Genomic DNA, 27,776 nt, shown 5'->3' with positions numbered 1-27,776 from the left:
TTCTTCAGTGACATTTGAGGTGAAAACCGTTATTTGTCTCTGCCCCGTACTTATGTAAACCTAGTCCTGAACAGGCCTTGGGTTAGTATTTACTGGTCGTTGATTGGACTTAAGCAGTGCCTGCATCTAGTGGTTTTTCCCATTGTAACGAAGATGACCCAGTTCCCAGTTGGGCTGAACTGATCTGACTTTCCATTGTGCCAAGAAAGAGAGTGACGAGTAGATTAACAAAGAAATCTAAAATCGACGTAGATGTATAAATGTCTAGTGGGCTTAACTGTAGTCTAGTAGGACACCAATGTATTGGCCAGTATTTTTATTTAAATTTACTGTGTGCATTAGAGTTACCCCAAAATTATAGGATTAAATGCCTCTTTCAGTGTGTAAATTTTGTTAATAGTTTGAGAAAATGGGAGAGTTTTCTGTCGAGCTTGTATCAGTCGAGATAAGCCCAAATTCTTTGCTCTCTGTGATAAATTGAGATGTTTCCTCTGAGAAAATTGGGGTAAGGGACACCCCTAAAAAGGTTGAGCTTTGGCAGAATGTTTAATAAGCAGGGGAGGGGAGAAAGAGACTGAGTTGGTATTTGACTGAAAGCCATATGGCCCTATTTACAAGCTGCAGAGAATATAATACCTAAAACTCTCCAACCAGCGTGCAGTCTCCCAGAGGAATTACTGCTTTAATCCCACAAATCTTTCAGCATCAATCTTTGTAGAAATTGGATGGCGACTGAAGCAAATTCTTGTTTGCGCCAAGAAATTGTTTTGCCCCCCGTAAACTGGGCTAAGAATAAGCAGTCAGCATTACCAAGAGTGTTAAGTATGTCACATCTGACAGACCCTTACCAGGTGGAAGCTTTTTGTGCAGAGAAATAGAACTATAATCCTCCTGCTATCGGTTTGGTTGCAACATTCCAATAAGGGATAGGAAAGGGGAAATTCCAATAAAGAAAGGGGAAATTTTTTCCCCCCCCTCAACATTTAAAAAAAAATTCCCCTTGTCACATTTTGCAGATCAGGTAACTAATATAAAACCTTGGCTTTTCCTTCTTTTTTATTTTAGATTTGGGGATAATCCCTGCCCCTTCCCCCAAAATCCTGGAAAATTGACTAATGTTAAGTGTGAGTAAAAGGTTCCCACCTTTCATTTGGGAAAATACTTGATTTTTTTTTGTTTTTTTGTTTAGTGCTAGGTAGCGTTTGTGAAGATTTCAGCTTGAAAATGTACAGCTTGGGTAATGTGAAGATTGGAATTGCTTTAAACCGTAGTTTATTTGGACTGGTTTCAAAATCCCAAATAGATTCTTACATTGATTTTCTTTTTCTACAATGCCACTGGCCTCTGTGGGGGAAAAAAAGGCTTTTAACTTGGAGAAATGGGCAATTGGCACCTTTTAGGGAGCAACAGGCTGCTAAGAATTTCACAATAAACTGCTCAAGTAAGTGTACCAATCAGTGATTGTAGCAAGGCCATTATTTCAGGTTGCCCGGTGCCAAAGAGAAATAGGCTTCTGTAAATGCAGAATGTTTTGTAGGCCAATTCACAGGGGAGCGTTTCTAGTGCTCTTCAGCCGTTGCTCAGCCCACTTGCTCTTAAACTGCCTTGAATCCTTGGCACTTTTTGGTTGGCTATCATCTTGGGGTTTTGTTGTGATTATGCACATACCCATATCGTTCACGCTAATGCAGGCGTATTCCTGAACGTGTGTTCGTGGCTCGCAAAGCATAGACTGACGACCCTTTTTTTTTAGCAAGAACTTATGACTTGTCCATCTTGAAGTGATCCTAAATCAGGAAATTTTCAAATGACAGATTACTCAAATGTGTTTCGTCACTGCACATTTGTGTGTATGCTGGTGTGTATAAATAATTGGAAAAAGTGTCTATGCTGATACCTTTATAAATGTTCACTCATTCTTTCTATATATGCGGGTCTGTTTTCAATATGCAGATAATAAAGATGGGGGAAGGTTTCTGTTTTTTTCTTAATAGGTGAAGAAATCTTGAAGACCTGCAATTGGATCTTATTGTTTTGGCTTTTTTTTTTTTTTTGGCTTTTTTTTTTTTAAGTAATTGGTCGTCTTTGGAAGATGGATCTTCTGTTTTGCAGCCCGTTTGGGTTTCAAGTTATCTTTAAATGAACTGTTGGGGTTTGGTTTTTTTGGAATTTTTTTTTTTTTTAAAGAAAATTAAACCTGGCTCTCTCCAGTCTGACAGAGCTTATTCAAATGGACTCATCCCTCCAGTAGTTGGGAGATTTTTAAAAGTGCAGCCTGTGTTTGACTTGTGGCTGAGAGGTGTTTCCTTGGCAGTGTGAGGAGGAAAATTCGTCCTCCCCCTTTATTATTAATTCATGGATTGAGTGTTGGTTCGACCTACAGGAGTGATAAATTGGAACTCGTTGAAGATAGACACTGCTGTTGGGGTCAGCCAGATGTGTGAGTAAAGAGTTTGTTTTCTTTCCCATTCTTTTTCCTTTTTAAAGGGAGGGCATTTCTGCTCAATGAACCTTGTATTATAAACGCATATAATAGCCAGTCATCACCTGGATAGATCTCAGAGGCGGTTTCTTCCACAGGGAGGAGAGCTCTAAAAAGAAAAAATCATTTCCAATTCCAGAAGGTAGGCCAAAGCGAATTGATTCAAATTTAGATTTCTCAGGGAGTAGCACAGCCACTCAGCTGGCCTATTTTAGAAATGTTGACTAATTGGATTTAAATGTTTGTTTGCTTTTTCCTTTTTTGTTTTTAAAAGGCAATCAAGTCTTCCATTGTGAAATTTTGAGGAAATTACCCCGTTTCATTTGGGGAGATAAATAATAATAGTTTTGCAGACTGGCAGCCCCATTATTAAATATTGAAGGCACTACAGTTTGTTACTTAGCAACATCATTGAGCTAGAACTATTTATATTTCAGACACTGGTTTAAATAAAGGTAATCTTTGTGGTGTCATAATTGCACAACTTGAATGCCTTCCTGGGGGGAAATTTGGAGACACGTGCATTTCATGCAAGGGAAACAGTGCCTGAAGAATAGAAATGTTTGCTTCCAGCATGCCCATCTAGAGGTTCCCGTCCGTTACAGCCAGTTGAGGGCCGTTTCAAGGCCTGATTGGAATCACTTGCAGTTTAATGGGTGGGTAACTTCCGAGTTTTGAATCTCTCCCAAGCAAAGAAATCAATCAGTGGTATTTATTGAGCGCTCCAGCGGTTAGTACAAGGCCTGGCCCATAGTAAGCTCTTAACAAGTACCACAAGTGATTACCCATCCAGAGCACTGTCCTAAAGGCTTGGGAGAGTACAGTATAACAGAACCGGTAGACAGGTGGTTGGAAGGAAACTCTCCCCTTCTAGACTGTAAGCTCACTGTGGGTAGGGAACGTGTCTGCCAACTCTATGTTCTCCCGAGCACTTAGTACAATGCCCTGCACGTAAGCATTCAGTAAATACCATTATTGATGATGATGCTGATGAAGGAAAGTTCTACCCCTGAGAAGAGACTGAATCATGTAAGCTTGCCTCTAGACTATAAGCTCGTTGCGGGCAGGGAATGTGTCTGTTGTCGTACTGTGCTCTCCCGAGGGCTTAGTACAGTGCTCTGCACACAGTAAGTGCTCTATAAATATGATTGAATATAAGCTGGCACCACTCAGCAATGTTTTGGGTTCCAACTGCAGCAGATGCAACACAACTGAAGAATCTCTTCTCCACGGTAGAGCTTGATTGACACATAGTTGCCCAGGACTCTTGGCCTGCTGAACTCCCCCTGTGGAAGCGGAGACATTTAAACAATCTACTTTTAGGACCCTCTGGGGAGGGCTACATTTCTGCCACAGCCCTTAAACCTTGTGCAGAAACACAGCCTAGGTTTCAGTTGTTTATTCGGGAAGGCCAAGAGGAACACGTCTGAGTACTCTTCAGAAAAGTTCAAAAGCAGTGGGCAGTATCCTTATGTTTGGTTTTCTTGAATTTTAAAATTACCATCTGTTTTTTACCCCCATTAGCAAATGTTCTGCATATTTTATGTGCACACAACTGTAAAGCTGGGTGCTTTCTGGGTTGCTACTGCTGCAAAAAAAGATGATTTGTTTTGAGAAGACATATGCAGAGCTCCGTGGATTTTGGAAACCTGAAAGGGAAATAGATTATGAATTTGTGCTTCAAGCGATCAGTGGAAAGCCCAGCACCAAGTAATAATGGTCTTTGTTGAGCACTTACTGTGTGCCAGGCATTAAGCTCTGGGTCAAATACAAACTAATCAGGTTGGCCCAGCCCCTGACCCACACGGGGCATGCTATGAGTTGTTCCCTCGGTTCAGTTCACTTTGATTTTGGCAGTCAGAGTAATGTCCACTCCTGTTCGAATGCTTCACTTTTCCTTGCCATTTAGTTGGTGTAAAAATGCACTGTCCTCCACTTCATCCAAAAAGCAAAGTCAGGCAGATCCGTGTGGGAAATCTAAGGGAGATGTATATTCATTCATTCATTCAATCATATTTATTGAGAGCTTACTGTGTGCAGAGCACTGTACTAAGCGCTTGGGAAGTACAAGTTGGCAACATACAGAGACGGTCCCTTCCCAGTAACGGGCTCACAGTCTAGAATATGAAGATGGCAATCCGTATGTTGGAGGTTCAAATCAGAAAGGCCACATTATTTCCAAAATGTAGACCGCCAGGGCCGTGGACATATCAGATAATCCAGAAATAGTCTAAACATTTGCTAAGGTTAGATACAGCCTTATTGCATTTGGATTTTGACCTCATTGAAAGCAGAGGGGATGGAAGGGTTTCTCTGGAACAGCAAATAGAATAAACGGGGAGATCCGTCATTGTCACTTTGGCTTTTCTCCCACCTTAAGGTTTCTTTTAAAGAAGATTTCATTGGTTGAATTGCCTGTGGAAGATTGAGACCATTGGAGAAGAACTGAAGCTGAAACCCATCCCGAAAAGCCAGAGTGTTTGAGCAGCCCCTGATCTAGGGTTCTGGCCAGCATGTCTAATCAGGGAGAGGACTGCTACTTTTTTTTCTATTCAACATGTACGAAGGTAAGTAAGAGTAGATGGTCGTGACAGTTCCTTTCGAATTTCAAAATCGCTGATTTGATAGATTAGAATAAATTCCTTGAGCCCTCCCTCTGCCCATCCGCCAAGCTAGCTCTCTTCCTCCCTTCAAGGCCCTGCTGAGAGCTCACCTCCTCCAGGAGGCCTTCCCAGACTGAGCCCCTTCTTTCCTCTCCCCCTCGTCCCCCTCTCCATCCCCCCGTCTTACCTCCTTCCCTTCCCCACAGCACCTGTATATATGTATATATGGTTGTACATATTTATTACTCTATTTATTTATTCATTTATTTATTTTACTTGTACATTTCTATCCTACTTATTTTATTTTGTTGGTATGTTTGGTTCTGTTCTCTGTCTCCCCTTTTTAGACTGTGAGCCCACTGTTGGGTAGGGACTGTCTCTATGTGATGCCAATTTGTACTTCCCAAGCGCTTAGTACAGTGCTCTGCACATAGTAAGCGCTCAATAAATACAATTGATTGATTGATTGATTGAGTTTTTCTCCCGCTAGCATCTCTTTGGGAAAGGCAGCATCCTTTCCTTTCTGCCGAATGGGTCATTTTATTGGCTTTGACTCCAGATTGGTTTTGCCAGCATTGCAGAATTGCGGGTTTTTTTCTTTCCATGGATGCGCAGGAATATTCACTGGCACACTGCCACGAGTGTGAGCTGGATTCTACTTTTTTCTTCCAGCCCCTCTGCTGACAACCCATGACGCAGCCGTGGAAAGGAAGTCATCCTTCCATGTATGCCTTTTTTTTTTCCTTGCGACTACCCCTCCTCAATCCCACCTTCCTGTTTTTTCCCCCGAATCTAAAGTATCTTCCATTTCAAGTCCTATTTCAGTGTTTCTCTCACGTATTTCTCCTGTTGGCCTTACTGAGAGCTAATTTCATCCATTTGAGTACATGGGTATGGAGAGCCCCCTCCCTTCCTCCTTGCTTTTATAAGATTATCCTCCCACCTCAGAATGTTTCATTGAGGTGAATAATTCACATTTGATTTTGAATCACAATAATATTTTTGTCAGTTAGAAATGCAACGTCTTTTATTGTGGAGGAATCCAGTCCGTGGGTGGAATTCAATTTTTCGAGTGCCACCAGGGTACTCGGAACATTACAGAACAAACAATTGAGCTTGTTCTCCGCCCAGCCAGTTTACAGTTTGTTTGCAGTTGGAATTATACTCACCAATTTGGGGCTAAGTCTAAAGGTGCCTGGATGTGTGGGGTCGGACTGAGACGAAGCTTTTGGTGCAATAAAAAGAAAAGCAGTACTTTATTGATTTAGTTTTTTAAGCTCTGAGCATGAATATCTTTACTCAAGGCAAGAAAAATATATAAATATATAAGATGCCAATGAGTCATCATAGTCACCAACAGTCAGGGATGGGAGGCTTCTATTCTGAGAGAGGATCTTATCATCCAGTTATCTTTTCACCCCCAGTTTTATGGCTCCTAGACCGTTAATTACCTCCGTCACTCCCCTCAGAGTTGTTCCCTTCACAGGGCTTCGAGCAACTAGTCCCATTCTAAAAATGATTCCATTTTTAGTGCCATTAATGAACTAAGGTTGGGGGAAGAGAGAGGGACCCACATACTTAGAACTTAGGCTGGCCCAAAAGACCTAGGAGATCACATTGGCCTCTGAGCTTGAGGGTGAATAAAATTTGGAATTCCCAGGGCTTTGTGTAACAGCTCTTACTTTGAGAAATGCCCTTCTAGCTCCCGGTTTTTTCACTGAACAGACTCTTATCACCCTGTAGTTCCTCTGTTTGTCAGACTCCAGCCCCGGTGTGGACGTGCTTGTCCCCTCAGGGAGGTTTCTGAAGTCGTCGAGGCCTTCTGGGTCTTCTGCGACGAGTGTGGAGGAGTCCGTATCAGAATCGTAAGGGTTCCCCATCCAGCTAGGGTGTCAGGAGGCCCAGACTGTTCTCTGCCTTCTGTCCACATCTGCTCTGAGCCTCTGCTGTCATGATAAGAGGTTGGAGGTGGTAGTAGAGGTAATAGTAGTAGTTGCATTTATTGGGTGCAGTGCAGTATACTAGATGCTTGGGAATTAAAGAAAAACCAAGTGCCATATTCCTTTTCCCATTCGGCCCCTAGAATTTTTCTGTCTCCATCTCTGCTGACATTAAATAAGTATTTAAGTATTAAGTATTTAATGCTGACATTAAGTGGAGGATGGTTTAGGAGACGCTCTCGGGTCATGGAGTTATTTACCCTGAGATTTTCCCAGTGGCTCTCATTTCCACTTTTGGATTCTTGTCCTGTCTTTTCTCGATGTAGTGCTTGAGCACTTCGCAGTAAAGCCTCGTCTTTGGTCTTGGCGTAACCCTTTGGTCTGTCTTTCCTCTGCCATTTATAGGGCGACAGCTGCCCATTCCGTCACTGTGAAGCCGCGCTAGGAAATGAAACCGTTTGCACACTGTGGCAAGAAGGACGCTGCTTTCGGCAGGTCTGCCGGTTCCGGCACATGGAAATCGATGTGAGTATTCATTCTGCCAGTGCTGTCAGCGGCTTGAGGCCACTAGCTGTATGTGGCGGACTAATAGTGAAGAATCTAGATTGGATTTATTTACCCAGTTTTTCCTCATGGGGGTACTTGGAGGAGAGGAGAGCTGCCTAATGGGAAATACATGTTATGGTCTGGGAAGTTTTTTAGACTCGTCTACAAAGCTGAGCTGCAACCAGCCCGCTAAAGAGAAAACACTAGACGGAAGATCTGGGGTTCGTTCCACAGTTAGAAAGTTCCTGCTGTTATCTGTAAAGGAGTTAGAGGAGATCGCCTGTCATGAGAATATGGGCCAAGTGCCACAAAGGTTGACTTCAAGACTTCAGATTCTTACTCATAATACTGATTCCCTGTAGCCTTGGAGGAAGAAGTTGTTGAATAATTATCGTGGTTATTATTGCCTGTTAAGAAGCCATGGTGATAAAACCAAACTTCGGGAAGTATCTGAAGGAGTAATTAGTGTCATTAAAGTTCTTTGTGGGTGAAAATTTGGGTTTATTTGCATTGCAGTTTTAAACTCCTGCATCTGCTGGACTTTTCTTGGCATAGTGCGTCTAGTGTTCTTTATGCAAGCCAAAGTCTCTGATTTAATCTGTACGAACGCCTTCTCGATTAGAGTAGGCCTTTTGAATTTTGCTCAATCGACTTATTTCCTTGGACCCCGGATGCTAATTTTGGTGAGGGTCATAAAATATTTTATGTAAGTTGTAGAAACGATGGAAAACCGTCCTTTGGATTTGAAATGCCTGTCTGTTCCTTTGTCATTTCATATTTTAAGATTGTCTTTCTTTTTCCTTCTTCCATAGAAAAAGCGCAGTGAGATTCCTTGTTACTGGGAAAACCAGCCAATGGGATGTCAGAAATTGAATTGTGCTTTCCATCACGTTAGGGGACGTTATGTTGAAGGTCTTTTCCTACCTCCAAGCAAGAGTGAGTCTACCTTTCCATCGAGCCGGGTGGTTTCAGGTTCTTTGTTCAGTATTTGATTTCTCATCTCAGAGTTGCAGAAATCTTTAGAATGCTAATTTCTGTGGGCCCAATCACATCCATTTCCCGCTGCCCTCTCCCCCCCCCCAAAAAAAATTCACTCTACTTTAGCATCATAACCTGAGGAAAGTTTCAGGAAAGCATTCATTCATTCATTCATTCAATTGTATTGAGCACTTACTGTGTGCAGAGCACTGTACTAAGTACTTGGGAAGTACAAGTCGGCAACATATAAAGACGGCCTCTACCCAACAGTGGGCTCACAGTCTAGAAGGGGGAGACAGACAACAAAACAAAACGTGTAGACAGGTGCCAATCATCAGAACAAAGAAAATTAAAGCTCAAATTGAAAGCTATCAGCAGGTTGTAGAACAATTTTTCTTTTTTTTTTGGTCTGATTTCCAGCTGGAGTGGGTGTTGGTTGCAAAAAGGAAATCTAATGCGCTATTGAATATTCCGATACTAAATCTTAGAACCATGAGTGTCAACCCATAAATGTGTTGTATATAAAAGCGAAACAAAAAAAGGATCTGTCATGGGGCCCGTTAAATATCTTCCCTTGCCGTTTATTCCCCATCCCACAAAGCCCTACATTTCTAGAGCTAGCGTAGGTAGTGTACATCTTGACCATCCAAAACCGTTCCCAGCACATTCAGCAAATATTAGAAAGAATTTTGGTGAGTGGTGGTTTCATCCGTGCTTACTTGTTCCTTGCTCTCTCTGCTCATCCAGCCGTGCTTCCCAGTGTGCCCGAAGCAGCGGATGAGGAGGTGAAGACAGCCCAGCTCTCTCTCCCGCAGAACAAGCTTTCTGTGCAGTCAAACCCCTCCCCTCAGCTGCGGGGTGTGATGAAAGTGGAAAGTTCTGAAAACGTTCCCAGCCCTACCCATCCGCCGGTGGTAATCAACGCCGCAGATGACGACGAAGATGATGACGGTAGGTCTGTCCTCTCCCTCTGGAGGTGAGGAAGCGGAGGTCACTAACTGAGGATCGCGGACTTCTTTTTTACTGTACTCCTCCAAGCGCTTAGTACAGTGCCTTGCGCGCAGTAGGTGCTCAGAAAATACTGATGATGATGATGATGCAGAAAAAGAGGATTCATTAACCCAAGGTCACTGACAGATGGGAATTGGAATTTAGACCAAGGCCCAGCTTTAATTCTGTTTGCTTTTAAATGTTGTTCTCCAGACCAGTTTTCTGAGGAAGGCGATGAAGCTAAAACGGCCATCCTACAGTCAAGTCCCGAAGCCCATAATGGATTGCGGATAACTGCTACCCGGAAACCTGGGGTCAGCCTGAAGCAATGTAAGAGCAGACAGACTCTCCTTGCCAGCACAAGCATGAATTGTGCAACCATTTTGGTTGGCCCCAAGGCTCTTTTCGGCTAAATTGCTTTTGGCTTGGGATGCCGGTCTGGTCAAAACCACAGTATTCCAGGTGTTCCCAAGAGGTGGGCGCTGTCTCTCTAATGTTCCGGTTCCTCATGTGCTTCCTCTTTCGGTTCCAGCTGATGGTTTGAACTTTGGAATAAAAACCCTCGAAGAAATCAAATCCAAGAAAATGAAGGAAAAATCCAAGAAGCAAGGTGGTGAGTTGGCGAGAGCAATTTGATACCACTGACTGACACCCTTAGGAGCCAACTTTTCATTTGGGAAGAGGGGTCGAGTGCAGGACAAGGTCTTAGGGGGCGGGGGCACAGAAGCGGGCCTGGGCCTGGTCCTGGCAGAGAGGCTTCATGGAGCTAACGAGTCAGAACGGCGCAACGTGGGGTCGTTTCGGCCCTGCCCAGATCCTCTCGAGTCTTATCAGAGACGCGGGAGTTCTGCCCCCAGAGTTGGGGCGTCAGAAACATTGACTTCACCCTCATGGTGTTGGCATCCACAGTCCCCACCTCCGGGGCGAAATTTAACTTCTTTGGAGCCAGCAGAGAGGATAATCAAGTTCCAGGGGCTCTTTCCTGGAGAAGACAGTTCCGTTTCAGAGGAAGTGGTGTTACCCAGTCACCCTGATTGCACACAGTGCTCAGGGCAGAGTTTAAAGCTCTGGGGTGACCAACCCTACTCCCCCAGGCAATGCAAGAGTGGTTTTTGTTTTACTGGGTAGAGTGAAGTTCCTCCCGCTGCTGCTGCTTTTCTCTGGGAGCCTGCCTTGGCCTCCTCGGGTCAGCATTCCCCCTCAAAGAGCGAGAAATAACGATTTAAAAGAGCAGGTTCATTGGTGAACTCCAGCTCTGTCCGTGGAATCCCTTGCCAGAGGGATGACGTTCCGGCTGCGGGAGTCCACCCTCTCCACCAGAGACTGGGGCAGACATAAAGCAAGCCACAGCCCTGCCGAGGGTTTCCTCAATGCAGCCCCAGCCTAGGGTAGGCCTGCTAGCGAGGGCCTAGAAGAAGGCAGGCTGCTGATCCGGAGGGCCTCCAAGCCTGCCCTTTTTGGCATTTCCACCGTGTCTCCATTTATAATGTAATCCATTTTCTGGAATAAAAGCCCTTGAAGAAATCAAGTCAAAGGAAATGAAGGAAAGCTCAATGAATCAAGGTGATGAGTTGGCAAGACCAGTGGGATACAGCAGGCTGCTCTTCCCTCTCCACCCCTTGGGAGAAATTCACACTCCTCCCCCACCCCCCGGGAATTCTCAATGTTCCTAAAAGAGAAGTAGGGAGGAGTGATTACTGTTCCCATGTTACTGGTGGAGAAATTCATATTCAGGGAGGGGAAAGGATTGGCTTTCATTTCAGAACAAGTCTAAGTAGGTACTGGGAATAGGAGCCAGGTTTGCCGGTTCCCAGTTCAATGCCTGTTTCTCACTGCTGCTTTTAAAGTCCACATTTTTTTAAATGAATTTTTTGGATTCAGGGTTGTCATCATCTTCAGTTATTTTTTGAGCACCTATCGTGTGCAAGCCATTTAAGTAGGTGCTTGGGGAAAAATTCAAGGGATGAATAAAGCACCGTCCGTGTCTACAGTCCGAGTAAGGGGAGGGAGACAAATACAGACAAAATAAACACTCAGTTTAAAAGTTCTACGGTGAGCATACTCAAACAGGAACAAGAGAGGAAAGCTAGAGGTGTCCTACTGGAGGATTTAACCTCCCTATTGAAGATTTCAAATTCCCCAAGTGTCTGAATTTAAAAGCATCTGAAAGTGGGTGGGTGGGGAGGTCCGGGATGGCTTGGAGGAGGGTGTCATAAAATTGATTGATCCTTTTCCTTGACGACTGACAGGGAGGGCCTTTTTTCTCCAGTGGCAGGTGAGGGATGGGTGGGGAGGTGACCAAAGCCTCTCAAACCCCCTGAAAAAGCTAGGTTTTGAGGGAAGGGAAGACTGGGGTTCTGAGGAATCACAAAGCCAGCTTCCACCATCCTTGGAGTGGCCTTTCCTCTGTCATTTTGGGTAGGTGAGATTACGGAAGCCAAGGTCCAGGGCGGCTTGAAGCTTACTTCCAACTTTCGTAGTTCCTGTCACAAATAGGGTGTTGCCCTGCATTGTCAGAAAGAAGAGGGAAAAGGGAAATTGGGGGTTGAAACCCCTGGGAATGGGGATGCCTAGGGTATAACTCTGGAAGGTAACTGCTACCTTTATGTAGTTCCTACTGCCCCTCTGCAGGCCTTGCCAAAAGTTGGATGGGAAAGGCGAAATTCCGTCTTTGGTAGGGATGATGTGAGCCTCGTTTTGGCCCAATGAAGAGCTCAACAGGAATAGCAGGAAGGTTTGCTTATGGAGTTATACGATTGATTATAGAAAGCAGTAGATATCAAAAATGGCAAATTAGTAGTAATAGTAGTGGAAACAGTCAAATGACTAAACCAAACTTCGGAAAAGTTGTGTGTTGTTTTTGTCCTGACTTGGCCCCCAGATTTTGCATTAACAAGTGGCTGATACATTTTAGAGAAGAATCTTTGGGTCTGTAGGCAGTTTAAAAATCTCACACACAATCTTGGTGTGCTTTTCCCTGGCCAAATGACATGTGCCTTTAATTTTAAAGTTCTACATGACGGTAATTGAAGCTGTCCTATTTTCCGTAGATGATTTGTTTTTCTCTGACTTCCCCTCTCCAGACGGCCCATCAGGAGGGTCCATTCACGTCCTCCAAACCCAGCCTATTCCAGGCCCCGAGAAAGAGAATGTCCGGACCGTGGTGAGGACGGTGACCCTGTCCAGCAAGCAAGGTGAGGACCGGGGGACGGTTCGTATTGGGCCAGGCAGCAGAGCAGCGAATGGGACCCTTGTGTATCAGGACTACTGCGGAGTTGGCCACTCTGGACTCCGGTGAAGAGGCACGAGACAGAATGACATTTTTGATTTTTCATTATACCAAACGGCAGGAGGTGATCCTTTCACCTTTTTAAGGTATCTCCCAAGTAGCTAGATTGGCCCTTTTTTGCGGCCCGAGCACTAGGCAATCAATCGGAAACAACAGCAAGCAGCCAAGCCAATAACCCAAGTCAATCAGTTGTGTTCATTGAGTGCTTACTGTGCGCAGAGCACTGTTTTAAGCACTTGGGCGAGTACACTATAACAGACACAGTCCCTGCCCGCAGTCTAGAGGAAAGGAAGGGACCCTCAGTCGGCCCGTTGTTCCACTCTTAATGTTAATAATACAGGTATCTGCTGAGTGACACTAGGCAAGTCACTTCATTTCTCTGTGCATCATCTGCAAAATGGGGACTCTTTTAAAGACTGTGAGCCCGCTGTTGGGTAGGGACCGTCTCTGTATGTTGCCAACTTGTACTTCCCAAGTGCTTAGTACAGTGCTGTGCACACAGTAAGCACTCAATAAATACGATTGATTGACTCAATACCTGTTCTCCCACCTGCTGGGACTGTGAGCCCCATGCGGGACCTGATTATCTCGTATGTACCTCAGCGTTTAGTACAGTGCTTAGCATATAATAAGTGTGTAACGAATATCACAATTACCATTATTATTATATAATATTAAATACTCGTAATAAAATATGTGAAGCCAACTTATTTCGTCTTTGCCATTTCAGGAGAAGAGCCCTTGGTTCGACTGAGTCTTTCTGAGAGATTGGGGAAGCGGAAATTCTCGATAGGTAAGGCCTAGTCTTGGGTGAGGGGAACTTTAACCTGTACTGGTTCAGAAGTGACACACCCAAAACACCTCTCTCCAAGCTCCCTTTTCCATAGTAAGCTGTGCCATCGCTTTGACCGGCCACTTCAGTAGTGTCAGTGTAACAACTCCAAATTTCCCCATCCAGCGTGCGGACTTTTGTTAACCTACTGTGCTCCCTAGAGTTGTGATATTTGGAGCCTTGCTGGTTCTGATTCCGAACACATTTTCAGAAAGCACTGAGTTGAAGAAGCTGTAGAAGCCAAATTTTCTTCCCATCTCTTTGACCCAAGAGAAGGTTGAGCAGATGACCGTATTTGCACCCAAAATTGCCCCACCCTGTTGGTTGAGGAAGAAATCATTTTTTTTAATATACGCCACATAATTGTAAGCAGTTTTGGCAGCACTCTGGGGAAGGAGAAGAGATGGATCAGAAAATGCAATCACGCCGCAGAGTTTGGCTCGCACAGTGGCTGGGATATTTCTTCATTGAAATTGCAGCCTGGAATGGGAAGAAGAGAAGGTGGGGCCAAGAATTCAATGAGTGCTGGTTGTATGCCGCACTTGGGAGAGTACAGTAGAAGAAAGAGAGCTGTCTCAAATAGTCTTATACTTTTCCTTCTTTCCTTTCCTCCTTTTTTCTCTGGCATGCATGTTATTGATGTTCCATGTCCAGTGTAATGTCCCCACCCCTGTTTTAGTATTATGAAACTTATCCCCCGAAAGCGGGGCCATTGTGTGAGCACATCTGATAGTTTGTAAAGGGGGAGAAAATAATCTGACTTTCATAATGATTTTTGAATCAAACCTTTTCAGTTACCTGAATTTTAGGCCCCTCTGTTGAAAATGTATGTAGCAGTGACTGAGCTCAGGACTACATACATAAGAAGAGGACATTTAAGTACTCTCCCCACATTATTATAGGTTTTCTGGAAGTGATGTTTTACCGTTTTCCACCAAAACAGAGATGCGACACTTTATATGAATCTGCTACCAGGAGACGATTTGGCCCATGTTTTAAAGATTCTCCCCAGACCCCTTTTTTAACTGCTGATGTGGCAGTTGAGGAGAGTATCATTTTAATCGTGCAAAAATCCCCAATTAAAAACTTTTCCTTCAGGTTTCCAGCAACCAGGAAATGGGATGGTAATTTTGTGACGTAACTTTTGCCGTTAAGAATAAAAGCTAGCCCCACCATCTGCTAAGGCAGCCTGAACATGCCACTTAAAGTTAATTGAGAGGACTAGAGATGGGTATCCTAAAAGACCCTCAGCTCGGGCAGTCCACCTTCAGTCACGACCCTTCTCTAGAGTCTGCCATTTTAACTTATTTATAGGAGACAGCCTTCTCAACTGTAAAATGTCATGCTGGTGACTGGAATTCAGTGATTGGTTACAGTTTATCTTGGCCAGCTAGGAATCGTTCACACTACCGTAATTCTGAATCGTAACCTTAGAGTTCACGATCCTCATGCCTAAGGCCCACCAGATTGTGTGCCCACCAAGAAGTGATCAAGTCACCAGGTTTCCACTCCGGGTGCCCTAGAAGTGTCTACTGGGTCACCATCCTGGGACCGCCTTAGAGGGCCAGAATTTAAAGTTGTCGGCCCTTGGGCTCCGGAATGGGGCTCCGTAAATGTCTTGGGGCTGCTCTGTGACCTCAGGCACGTGACTTAAGTTCACTGTGCCTCAGTTACCTCATCTGAAAAATGAGGATTAAGACTGAGCCCCATGTGGGACACCGTGATTAGCTTGTCTCTACCCCAGGGCTTAGTTAGGTGCCTGGCCCATAGAAAGCACTTAACAAATACCATACAAAAAAGAGGGTCTCAGGGTAGCCGTCCAAGCATCGTTCCACCCTGGCATGATGGTGACTACTAGTCACATGTGCAGATGAACATGCATGGGGATGAACAACAAGGTGTGACCAGGAGTCCTCTTTGCACTTTGTATTGGTTGCTGCCCTGCTCCTTGGCCTTGTTCTGTCTGCCAGGGATTGAACTAAAAGGGTTCTGGTGGAACTCACCCCATGTTTCTTCCTCCGAACTGAAGGTGGTGATGGGGCACCTCCCCTGAAGCGCAGTCTTGCTCAGAGGCTTGGGAAGAAGGTTGAATCTCCAGACATGGACACCGAGCAAGCTTCCCCAAAAGGTATCCCCTCTTTTTCCCACGCTTCTTAACATTTGCCTTAAATGGCTTTGGCAGCAGGGGTGTCACAAGCCAGGGTGTGCATTTCAGATAGCATCCTGATGGATTTTCCTTTTTAACACTCTCTTCTGGAGCCCTGCCAGGCTTGTGAGACAAGGGTTGCGAAGTTGAAGGCGTAGTGGGGAGAGCCCGGGCCTTGGGAGACAGAAGGACCTGGGCTCTAATCCCGGCTCCACCACTTCCCTGCTTTGTGACCTTGGGCAAGTCGCTTCACTTTTCTGTGCCTCAGTTCCCCCATCTGTAAAATGGGGATTAAGAATAAAAGTGTCTAAGGTGCAGTTCTGCTGGAGGAGGTTGGGGAATGGTTGAAATGGCCTTTCTCAAGGAGGTCTAACTTATTGTAGGGAAGGCAAGTGGGTTTGAAGGCAAACCAGAGTGGGTTTGAGATGTCCTCGGCCCAGAACTACTTGAGAGTCACTTTGTTTTCCTGCTTAATGGCAGGCAAGCTCCCCCGACCTACAAAAATGTAGCCTCATCCAGACTAATCAAGGTGCATTTTGGCCTCGGCCCTTTGGCGGATTCTGGGTGACACTGGTGGGCCCTCTTTAATGCATATAGAGGTACAAGAGTATAGCTTGTGGCTAGCAAAATTGGCACTGCCTACCCACAACTAGTTTACCTTCTAGGGACGTGAAAATATAGAATTTATGAAATGATGAGATGCTAAAGTGTTTAAAAAATCCAGAATCACTTCAGAAGATCAAGGCCCTAGCCACTTTTCATTATTCCAATGATCGCTTTCTGCTTCCAGTTCAGGTTTCCAAGTCTTTGAAGGAGAGGCTAGGAATGCCAGCCGATCAGAACAGAACGGAGACAACAGGTAATGGATCGCTCCCAAAATCGGCAAGACCTTCCTGACTTGTCCATTAGAGCAGAGTTGTGTCTTTGCTTTCAAAAGCATTTCCTTGCTCACTGCCAAAGAACCACCTTCTCCCTCTTTGTCTGTCTTCCCCTTGTCTCCTTTTCCTGCCTCAGGTTAACTCTCTGCCATTCCTTACATACAAGAAGCTTAAACTAAAGCTTCCTGGGTGCATTTCTAGGTACATTTCCTACCCCTGATGGCTGTTTCCCAAAGTAAGCAGATATAGAAGTTCTGTAAGAGTGTGAAGCTTACAAGTGCCAGTGAAGTTTCTACCTGATGCCTATTTGGTGTCAAGATTTATAACCGTAACAATTCTCTATTGACGGCTGTTGAGAAATGGCCTCTACTTTGAAAGCTCACGGCAAATAATACCCCTTCAGAACAGAAGTAAAGGTGAATAATTTTCAGAGAATGTAGTAAAATAGTGAGCGGTTGCTTTTTCATGGTTCCTTTGCTTTAATCTGGTGCTTTTTTATCCCTATTGGAGTGCCAAAAGATAGTAGTACCACTATCCTCTATCAATGGCCCCTCCCCACAGCATGTGTATATATTTGTACATATTTACTACTCTGTTTTATTTGTACGTATTTAGTACTGTATTTTATTAATGATATGTATTTATTTGGCTCAGTGAGAAGCAGCGTGGCTCAGTGGAAAGAGCCCGGGCTTGGGAGACAGAGGTCATGGGTTCTAATCCCGGCACCACCACTTGTCAGCTGTGTGACTTTGGGCAAATCACTTCACTTCTCTGGGCCTCAGTTACCTCATCTGTAAAATGGGGATTAAGACTGTGAGCCCCCCGTGGGACAACCTGATTACCTTGTATATCCCCAGCGCTTAGAACAGTGCTTTGCACATAGTAAGCGTTTAACAAATACCATCATTATTATATAGCTATAATTCTATTTACTCTGATGGTATTGACACCTGTCTACTTGTTTCATTTTGTTGTCTGTCTCCCCCTTCTAGACTGTGAGCCCGTTGTTGGGTAGGGACCGTCTCCATATGTTGCCGATTTGTACTTCCCAAGTGCTTAGTACAGTGCTCTGCGCACAGTAAGCGCTCAATAAATATGAATGAATGAATGGGTAGTGGCCCCATTTTGTATCACTGGCAGCCTGTCCAGTTGGATGGAAGGCAGCCAATAGCCCCAGAAGGGAGAATAAGACATCTCTTATGGACTCTGGCAATTTCACAGTAAATAACCCCAACACTAACCCTCCTGTAAAGGCAACAAGTCAACAGATAGTTTTTCATCCTTCCTTGGTAAAGCTAAGTCTTGTGGTTTCTGGAAGAGGTTTGGACCGAGAAGCAGCGTGGCCAAATGGATGAAGCATGGGCCTGGGAATCAGAACGACCTGGGTTTTAATCCCGGCTCTGCCACTTGTCTACTCCGTGACCTTGGACAAGTCACTTAACTTCTCTATGCCTCATACGTAAAGTTATGATTGAGTATGAACCCCATGTGGGACATGGACCATGTCCAACCCGATTTGCTTGTATCCACCCCAGTGCTGCTGCTGCTTATTATTAGTAGTATTAATATTGATAGTAATGATAGTGTAGTAATAATACTATACTATACTAATAATAATAATATTGATAGTAATAATTACTAATAATTAGGAGGCCTTCCCAGACTGAGCCCCTTCCTTCCTCTCCCCCTCGTCCCCCTCTCCATCCCCCCATCTTGCCTCCTTCCCTTCCCCACAGCACCTGTATATATGTATATATGGTTGTACATATTTATAACTATTTATTTATTTATTTATTTATTTTACTTGTACATTTCTATCCTATTTATTTTATTTTGTTGGTATGTTTGGTTCTGTTCTCTGTCTCCCCCTTTTAGACTGTGAGCCCACTGTTGGGTAGGGACTGTCTCTATGTGTTGCCAATTTGTACTTCCCAAGCGCTTAGTACAGTGCTCTGCACATAGTAAGCGCTCAATAAATACGATTGATTGATTGACTGATTGAATTACAGTACTTTTAAAACGCTTACCATGTTCTAAACGCTGTGGTAGACTAGTTAATCAGATTGGTTCCAGTCCCTGTCCCATGTGGGGCTCGCATTCTAAATTCTCATTTTACAGATGAGGTAACTGAGGCCCAGAGAAGTAAGGTGACTTGCCCAAGGTCAGTCAACAGGCGTGTGACAGAGACAGGATTAAAATCCAGGACCTTCCGACTCCCAGGACCATGCTGTATCCACCAAGCCTGCCTAGCGCATAGCGCTTAACAAATACCACAATTGTTATTGTGCCCACTGTTGGGTAGGGACTGTCTCTATATGTTGCCAACTTGTACTTCCCAAGCGCTTAGTACAGTGCTCTGCACACAGTAAGTGCTCAATAAATGCGATTGATTGATTGATATTCAGTGTGCTGTGAAAACAGCCCCTCTGGAGTGAGCACCACAGCTTTGAGACCGAAACTCAATCCGAGTCACTAACCTGTCACCTTCGGACCGAGGAGAATTATCTATCCAACTCCAAACCTCTCCGCCGGGAACTGCGGAAAAGCTTGGTTCATCCTAAGGGAAGGGTTCTGAAAGTCCTGTTCTCTTTGTCCTGATGGTAACAGGCCAAGCTGCTAAGACCGGAGAGATCCGTGTGAAGACGCTCGAAGAAATCCGTCTCGAGAAAGCCAGCCAGAGGAGAGATCAGCAAACCAAAGCCAAGAGCGAAGGGCCTTGTAGAACCGAGGACTCCAGCCCGGGATCCAGGAGCAATTCGGCAATCCGAATTAAAACCTTCTCCGAGGTCTTGGCTGAAAAGAAGCACCGGCAGCAGGAGGGCGAGAAACAGAAAACGGAGCAGGAAAGCCCCCCGACCAAGGCGAAGGCCGAGGGTGAGCCCAAGAAGCAGGTGATCCAGCTTCCTTCCCCAGCTGGCAGAGGGCTGCCCGAGGAGCCGGTAGGGAAAGCCAAGCCCATGCCAGAAGTCCGCGTCAAAACCCTGGAGGAGATCAAGCGAGAAAAGGCTCTGAGGGGGCAGCAGGGCTCCGAGCCCGCTGCGGCCCACGCCCAGCCTGAAGCCACCCCGGCCGGGAGGAGACTGCTCCGCCTCACCAAGAGAGCAGGTAAGAGCAGTGCCACCCCGTCGCGGAGGAAGGGTGGGCTCCCGGCCGGTGAGACTCCCATTCAACGATGCTCGATTTCATCCCAGGTGCCAAGGAAGAGCGGAAACTCCGTGAAGCAGGCGATCCCTCTTCTCAGAACGGCAGTACAAGGCCCGAGGCTCTGGAGGTGAGCTCTCGGGGGAAGGGATTGCGAGCCCCTTGGACGATAGAGTCCGGATCTGATTCCCACCCTACTGCTCTTAGAACAGTGATCTACACTCAGTAAGCGTTTAATAAATGCCGTTACCGCCAATCCCGATTGGGTCGAAGCTGCCTAGGAAATAGCTACGTGCCCATGGTGAATAATTGGGCGAGACTCAAAAAGAGGTTTATTTCATTTCTTTACTCTGCCTTCTGGGCATTCAGCAGCCTTTCGAGCATTCAGGCTCTTGGGAAAAGTCTAATTGCGGTAAATGACCTGCCCTCAAAGAGCTTACATTCTGGGGGAGGTGGGGAAGGGGCAGATATAACTTACAGCCAAGAGTGATGATGGTTTGGGGATGACATGGAGTGATAATCGGGGAGTGTGTCGTGGAGGGTAACGGCACACATTCGTAGCGCCCATCGAGAGAGGAGGTGTGCTAACTAACGGAAAGTGTAGGCTGGGAAATATTCTGTGTTGCCCCCCACTTTTATGGTACTTGTTGAACACTTACTATGTGCCAAGCACTGTTTTAAGCACTAGGGTGGATATAATTCATTCATTCAATCGTATTTGTTGAGCGCTTACTGTGTGCAGAGCACTGTACTAAGCGCTTGGGAAGTACAAGTCGGCAACATATAGAGACGGTCCCTACCCAACAGCGGGCTCACAGTCTAGAAGGGGGAGACAGGGAACAAAACAAAACATATTAACAAAATAAAATGAATAGAATAAATATGTACAAATAAAATAGAGTAATAAATACATACAAACATATATACATATATACACGTGCTGTGGGGATGGGGAGGAGGGGATAATTATTATTATTAATAAAGTGAACACATTGCATTGGCCGGGAATCAAACCCGGGTCACCCGCGTGGGAGGCAAGAATTCTACCACTGAACCGCCAATGCCAATATAAGACAGGTTTAGGCACAGTCCCTGTCCCACGTGTGGCCAAGGAAGAGGGAGTAGGATTTAATCCCCGTTTTACAGATGAGGTAATTGAGGCACTGAGTAGTGAAGTGACCAGCCCAAGGTCACGCAATAGAGGTGCCACATCTCAACATCCCAGGCCCGGGTTCTTTCCTGTAGGCCCTGCTGTCAGGCTAATTTAAAGAGGGTTTTTTTTTGTTGTGGTTGACCCGGGATGCTGTTACCATATCTATTACTCTATTCATTTATTACTCTATCTATTTATTTATTTATTTTACTTGACCTATCCATTCTATTTATTTTATTTTGTTAGTATGTTTGGTTCTGTTCTCTGTCTCCCCATTCTAGACTGTGAGCCCACTGTTGGGTAGGGACTGTCTCTATATGTTGCCAGCTTGTACTTCCCAAGCGCTTAGTACAGTGCTCTGCACACAGTAAGTGCTCAATAAATACGGTTGATTGATTGATTGATTTTCCATGTATATGTGTGACCAGCAGAGATTTCAGCCACCTGTCACTTTATTCAATAAATACCACTGATTGATTATTCTGGCAGATCATTCCGAGATCATTCAGGCTCATGGACTCTCTCTTGGAATCAAAGCACAGTCCAGTTCTTAATAGGACTGTCCATCTCAGGCACCTTGATTCCTTTCGATGGCGACTTTAACAAGGCATGTCCAACTAGAGCCAGAATAATAATCATAACAGTAATAATAACTGTGGTATTTATTAAGTGCTTACTATGTGCCAGGCAGTGTAATAAGAGGTGGGGTGGGTACAAGGAAATCAGAATGGGCAGAGTCCCTGTCCCACATGGGGCTCACAGTCTTAATCCCCATTTTACAGATCAGGTAACTGAGGCACAGAGAAGTGAAGTGACTTGCCCGCTCACACAGCAGACAAATAATAATAATGTTGGTATTTGTTAAGCGCTTACTATGTGCCAAGCCCTGTTATTGAGTGCCTGCTGTGTGCAGGGCTCTTGGGAAAAGTCTAATTGCGGTAAATCAGATTGGGCAGAGTCCCTGTCCCACATGGGGCTCACAGTCTTAATCCCCATTTTACAGATGAGGTAACTGAGGCACAAAGAAGTGAAGTGACTTGCCCACTCACACAGCAGACAATAATAATGTTGGTATTTGTTAAGCGCTTACTATGTGCCAAGCCCTGTTCTAAGTGCTATTGGGGGGGATACAAGGTAATCAAGGTTGTCCACGTGGGGCTCATAGTCTTAATCCCCATTTTCCAGATGAGGGAACTGAGGCCCAGAGAAGTGAATTGACTTGCCCAAAGTCACCCAGCTGACAAGTGGCGGAGCCTGGGATTAGAACCCTTGACCTCTGACTGCCAAGCCCGGGCTCTTTCCTCTGAACCACGCTGCTTCTCTAAGTGGCGGAGGTGGGATTAGAACTCAGGTCCTTCTGACTTTCAGGCCCTTGCTCTATCCATTAGGCCACTCTGCTTCTCTTAAAATACTCCTGTGTAAGCTCGTTGTGGGCAGGGAACGTGTCTGTTGTATTGTACCGTGCCGTGCTCTGCACAAGGTGAGCACTCAGCCGTTGATACTGCTACCAAGGTGTTCGAGAGCAGGGACCCTGCCGCGTTCTTCTCCCTGAATTCCTCGGACGTCGTGAGTTGCACCGAGGAGGTGCCAAACGAGCTGGACTGGAATGCCGCCTTGGCTTGTTTTCAGGTTTCTCCCCAACCTTCAGGAGAGCCCCTGGGTGATGCCGCTTCCCAAGTCCAGGTGAAAACGCTTGAGGAAATCATGAGAGAGAAGCGCCTGCAGAAACCGCCGGAGGGAGAAGCCTCACAGAAGGAGAAGGCCGCAGCCGTGAGCCCCCAGGAAGAAGCCGCGGGCAAGAGCGCCCCGGTGATGGAGAAGCCGAAACCCACCCCCGTCCCGGGGGTGCCCCGCCGGCAGACGAAGAGGCCGACTACGAGGCTGCCCCAGAGAACAGAAGCGGAAAACCCCGGCGCTGAGGAAGCGGTGTTGAACGTGAAGTGTGCAGCCCACTCCCTGGAGAGGAGAGGCAAAGGTGAGTAGTTGTCATTATGGAGCAGCGTGGCTCAGTGGAAAGAGCCCGGGCTTTGGAGTCTGGGTTCAGACTCCGGCTCCACTGTCAGCTGTGTGACTTTGGGCAAGTAACTTCTCTGTGCCTCAGTTACCTCATCTGTAAATTGGGGATTAAGACTGTGAGCCCCCCGTGGGACAACCTGATCACCTTGTAACCTCCCCAGCGCTTAGAACAGTGCTTTGCACATAGTAAGCGCTTAATAAATGCCATCATTAGTATTATTATTAAAAGAAGTAGAATTGTGGCATCTGTTAAGGCACTATACTAAGCACTGGGGTAGATACAAGCATACTGGGGTGGACACAGTCCCTTGTCCTGCAAGGGGCTCATAGTCTTCATCCCCACTTTACAGGAGAGGTAACTGAGGCACAGAGAAGTGTGCCTGGGGTCACAAAGCAGACAAGCGGTGGAGCCGGAATTAGAACCCAGGCCCTTCCGACTCCCAGAGCTGGGTTCTGGTAACTAGGCTACGCTGCTTCCCTGTGTCTTCTGCAGGGGGGTTTCTCAGCTTATAGACTTTCTGGCTTATTCTTTGATTTGGTCAGGTGAATGTCACGGGGTGGGTGTGCACTTGTGGAGAGGAGTGCGTGTATGTTTGTTGTGGGGGGAGGTGGGTGGGAGTCTTCCTCTCCATGTCCTGCAATGGGAAGGGCAGGGAGCATCAGGATGTATCCAGAAATGAGGAGTGTATTTTTCCTCACTCCGCTACAGGGGTCCCCAAGCAGCCGGAAAAACAGTCGTCTACTTATTAGACTCCAGTCACTGCCTCCAGGGCTGGGTGAGCAGGGCAGGGCTGCCTCAGCCTTGGGAAACTTGCCCTGGTTCCTTTATTGGAGCATTTGTAGACTGGAGGGGGAATACGTTTGAGTACATTCCCAGCACTGCCCTTGCATTCACCATAGAGGACCGCAGCCAACGTCTGTGAAGGCCTGTGCCGTTCTGGCCACTCAGGGAGGTGGAGGTGAATCCTTATCAATCAATCGTATTTATTGAGCGCTTACTATGTGCAGAGCACTGTACTAAGCGCTTGGGAAGTACAAATTGGCAACATATAGAGACAGTCCCTACTCAACAGTGGGCTCACAGTCTAAAAGGGGGAGACAGAGAACAAAACCAAACATACTAACAAAATAAAATAAATGGAATAGATGTGTACAAGTAAAATAAATAAATAGAGTAATAAATATGTACAAACATATATACAGATATACAGGTGCTGTGGGAAAGGGATGGAGAGGGGGACGAGGGGGAGAGGAAGGAAGGGACTCAGTTTGGGAAGGCCTCCTGGAGGAGGTGAGCTCTCAGCAGGGCCTTGAAGGGAGGAAGAGAGCTAGCTTGGCGGATGGGCAGAGGGAGGGCATTCCAGGCCTGGGGGAATTATCGGTATTAATGGGATTGTCCAAGCCCCAGAGGCATCCAATGGAGGCAACATTCCTGCTGCCAGAGAATCACCCAGTAGCTGAAATTTAACTGCTGGGTTACGTCACCCGGCCCCCGTAACGAATATCACCTTGATGCCTCTTTGGGGATCCAGGTGGAGCCCAGGGTGGCACCACGGAGCCCGCTTCAGGCAGCGGTCACTGTGAGGATCCCTGTGGGGTAAAGTCCTCCCCGAGCAGAGCTAGGAGGGTTTGATTGGGCCTCTCACTGTCCTCTAGAGCTAGGAGAAATAGCTCCCAGAAAGTAAGGCGACTTTGGTGCTGCTTTTCATGTACAGAAGAAATGTACAGTCCTGAAGTCCTGATGATGCCTGTCAGCCACAAGCCTGTCCCCTTAGGGGGCTTTGTGCTTAAACAGCTCTAATCTGCCGGGGCTTGGGCCAGGGTTTCTTAGTCTGAGAAGTGGTGGGGAATTAAGGGGGCTGGAGGGGGGCGAGTGTTGGGCCGTCCCTCCCCTCCCCTCTCTGGGTCCCTCCAAAGCCTCTTTAAGGAGTTAGGTGAACCCCAGTATGAACAAACCAAGCCTCGACAAAGGCTCTTTGAACCAGGATCTGGGCAGGGCCAGGTGGCGGATCTAGAGGGTGGACCAGAACCAACCCTGGGCAGCAGATCTGGGTGGAAGGGTCTCCCTGTCTGCATTGGGGGCCCCTTCCAAAACTTCTGTTGTATGGGGAAATCAAGCAGACTCCAGCTTGCATCTTCCTACCATCCCAAATGCCCCCCCCCCCCCCCCAGCAGGTTCCTGTGGTCCTTTGAGGAAGAGCTAAAATTAGTTTCCAAACCATTTGAATAATCTGACCGATTGCCATCAGCTCCTGAGGACTGCCCACCACCGGATCGGACAGCTTTGTAAAGTGGTCCTGCTGCTGCACATTCATTCAATCGTATATACTGAGCGCTGACTGTGTGCAGAGCACTGTACTAAGCGCTTGGGAGGTGCAAGTTGGCAACATATAGAGATGGTCCCTACCTAACGGCAGGCTCACAGTCTAGAAGGGGGAGGCGGACAACAAAACAAAACATATTAAAAAAATAAAATAAATAGAATAAATATGTACAAGTAAAATAAATAAATAGAGTAATAAATACGTACAAACATATATGCATATATACAGGTGCTGTGGGGAGGGGAAGGAGGTAAGATGGGGGGGATGGGGAGGGGGAGGAATAATAATAATTGTGATTTTGTTAGGCGCTTATTACATACCAGGCACTGGGGTGGATTCAGGCAAATGGCACTGGACACAGTCCCTGTCCCACATGGGGCTCACAGTCTTAATCGTCATTTTCAGATGAGGGAACTAAGGCACAGAGAAGGTGCCGTGACTTTCCCATGGTCACATAGCAGACAAATCATGAAGCCGGGATTAGAAGCCAGGTCCTTCTGATTCCCAGGCCCGGGCTTTACCCACTAGGCCACGCCGCTTCATTTCTGAGAAAAATAGTGTTGACCTGCTGCCGTGCTCTTCTCTTTTCCCCTGCAGCCAAACCCAAGGTGAACGTGAAGCCGTCCGTGGTCAAGGCGGTCGCGGCCCCCAAGCCTGCGACGAAACGCAAGGCGGCTGAGAGTCACCCTGCGGTCGTTGCAGCCGTGAAGCCCCTCAGCTCCACCGGCGCCCTGCCTGAGAGCCTTTCCAAAAAGACGGCCCTGGTAAGGAACAGCACTTGGTACCGTTGGTTCGGAGAGATGCCAACCAGAACGGTGGTTCCCTTCCTGGCCTCTTGAGCTGGGGGATGCCCACCCCTTACCACTCTATCATCATAATCAACAATAATATTTATTGAGCGCTGCAGTAAGTGGTTGGGAGAGTACAATCCAGTAGAGGCTCCCTGCCCACAAGAAGCTTACAGTTTACAGGGCGACTTTGAACCCATTATGAGCCGGACAAGGTACTGTAAACTTCAGGTGGTAGCATTGTCAGTTCCTGCCCGAGTCTTAGCTGGGCAGGTGGTGGGGCGGGGAAGGATCGTTTAACACCAAACATCTGCTTTGGAGTAGGACTCTAGGGAAAACCCTTTCACAGTATAGAGCAGTGCTTGGCACATAGTAAGCACTTAACAAATACCATTATTAATATGATTGGTCGATTGAACTCGCCTCTCTTCCCGAGACCCTCGCACCCTGAGGTCAAATAGTCTGAGTTCTAAGAAGCCAAAGAGGAAATAGTAAGGGAGGTATTCGTTAAGCACTTACTATATACAAAGCAGTGAAATAGTAATTATGGTATTTTTTTAAGAGCTTACTGTGTGCCAGGCACTGTTCTCTACTGAGTGCTGTTGGCGCGTGAGAACTGTCACTTGGAAAAGATGGTAAAAAATGAGAGATCAAGCCGAGATTCAGATTGTAGAAGCTGCCACTGAAAAGAGGGTGTCAACAGGGTAGTAGTAATCGTTGTGTTTTCTGTTAAGTGCTCACTATGTGCCAAGCACTGTACTAAGTGCCAATGTAGACAAGATAGATCCCACATGGGGCTCAAGTCCAAACAGGAGGTAGAACAGGTTTTGCAGATGAGGGAATTGAGGCACAGAGATGTTAAGTGACTTGCCCAAGGTCCCCCAGAGCAGATAGCTGGTGGAGCTGGGGTTAGAACCCAGGTCCTTTGACTTTCAGGCCTGTGCTCTTTCCACTGGGCCGTCCGGCTCCCGGCAGGAAGAGGGGCGTTCAGATCAATGAGGGTTAAGAACCGTTCCGTTCACTTGTATGTCTCTCCTGCAGGCTGCTGGTCCCATTCTTTTGGACGACAAACCGATCCCGGCGGCCGAGACCGAAAAACGCAAGGACAGGTAACACCTCCCTCTTGGTCCCCTGTAGCCAGGTCTTCCGCTCTGCCTTTCATTTCGGGAGGACTCACGGTCAAGGAGGGGGGTCTTGACGGCGGCCGCAAGTTGATAAAGTTCAGAGGGCGAGAGTCCCATTTGGACCCTTGCCTCTAGACTACGATCTCCAGAATCGTAGAATTATATAGTCGTCCTTATGAATACAAATTTCAGCCTACCCGGAGACCACCAGCTCCAAACTAATGTAAGAGTTGGGGTGACGTACCGTTCTTCCCCTCTTCACGTCTGAGCCGCATCGCTGGCCTCTCGCGTCGCGCTGTTTGGCCATGGGGGAAAAAGTCTTTAACCCTGGGCCGGATTCCCTAGGCATCGATTAACAGTTTCGAACTCTCCCTTCATAGATGTGACTCCTAGAGCCTGCTTCTCTCTCATCATCATCATCAACATCAATCGTATTTATTGAGCGCTTTACTGTATGCAGAGAACTGTACTAAGCGCTTGGGAAGTACAAGTTGGCAACATATAGAGACGGTCCCTACCCAACAGTGGGCTCACAGTCTAAAAGAG

General features: G+C 46.4%; 1 protein-coding gene and 1 non-coding gene across 8 annotated transcripts in view; one reads left to right on the top strand and one right to left on the bottom strand.

Moving 5' to 3' along the window:
* The window catches only part of ZC3H11A (zinc finger CCCH-type containing 11A), a 37,379-nt gene that overhangs the window by 8,911 nt on the left and 692 nt on the right, over positions 1-27,776 (top strand). For 2 of the 7 annotated variants that reach the window (XM_038748894.1, XM_038748895.1), the window contains exons 2-18: positions 1,066-1,124; positions 1,995-2,440; positions 4,863-5,049; positions 7,431-7,550; positions 8,384-8,507; positions 9,297-9,500; positions 9,753-9,869; positions 10,072-10,152; positions 12,623-12,733; positions 13,559-13,621; positions 15,690-15,788; positions 16,597-16,665; positions 19,292-19,789; positions 19,876-19,955; positions 22,608-22,953; positions 25,916-26,082; positions 27,148-27,215. In XM_038748894.1, the coding sequence (XP_038604822.1) occupies positions 4,996-5,049; positions 7,431-7,550; positions 8,384-8,507; positions 9,297-9,500; positions 9,753-9,869; positions 10,072-10,152; positions 12,623-12,733; positions 13,559-13,621; positions 15,690-15,788; positions 16,597-16,665; positions 19,292-19,789; positions 19,876-19,955; positions 22,608-22,953; positions 25,916-26,082; positions 27,148-27,215 (2,201 nt within the window). In that variant the 5' untranslated portion in view covers positions 1,066-1,124; positions 1,995-2,440; positions 4,863-4,995. Of the gene's footprint in view, positions 1-1,065; positions 2,441-4,862; positions 5,050-5,757; positions 5,811-7,430; positions 7,551-8,383; positions 8,508-9,296; positions 9,501-9,752; positions 9,870-10,071; positions 10,153-12,622; positions 12,734-13,558; positions 13,622-15,689; positions 15,789-16,596; positions 16,666-19,291; positions 19,790-19,875; positions 19,956-22,607; positions 22,954-25,915; positions 26,083-27,147; positions 27,216-27,776 lie in introns of those variants that run through there. The other 5 variants (XM_038748892.1, XM_038748893.1, XM_038748896.1 and 2 more) reach the window with 4 other exon arrangements.
* TRNAG-CCC lies at positions 20,819-20,889 on the bottom strand. The gene has a single exon. It is a non-coding gene; the product is annotated as a tRNA-Gly (tRNA).

The sequence above is a fragment of the Tachyglossus aculeatus genome, chromosome 7 (assembly GCF_015852505.1).
Source record: "Tachyglossus aculeatus isolate mTacAcu1 chromosome 7, mTacAcu1.pri, whole genome shotgun sequence".
NCBI classification, from domain to species: Eukaryota; Metazoa; Chordata; class Mammalia; order Monotremata; family Tachyglossidae; genus Tachyglossus; species Tachyglossus aculeatus.
Note: the sequence above shows the minus strand (reverse complement) of the source record. Positions and strands in the feature narration are given on the sequence as shown.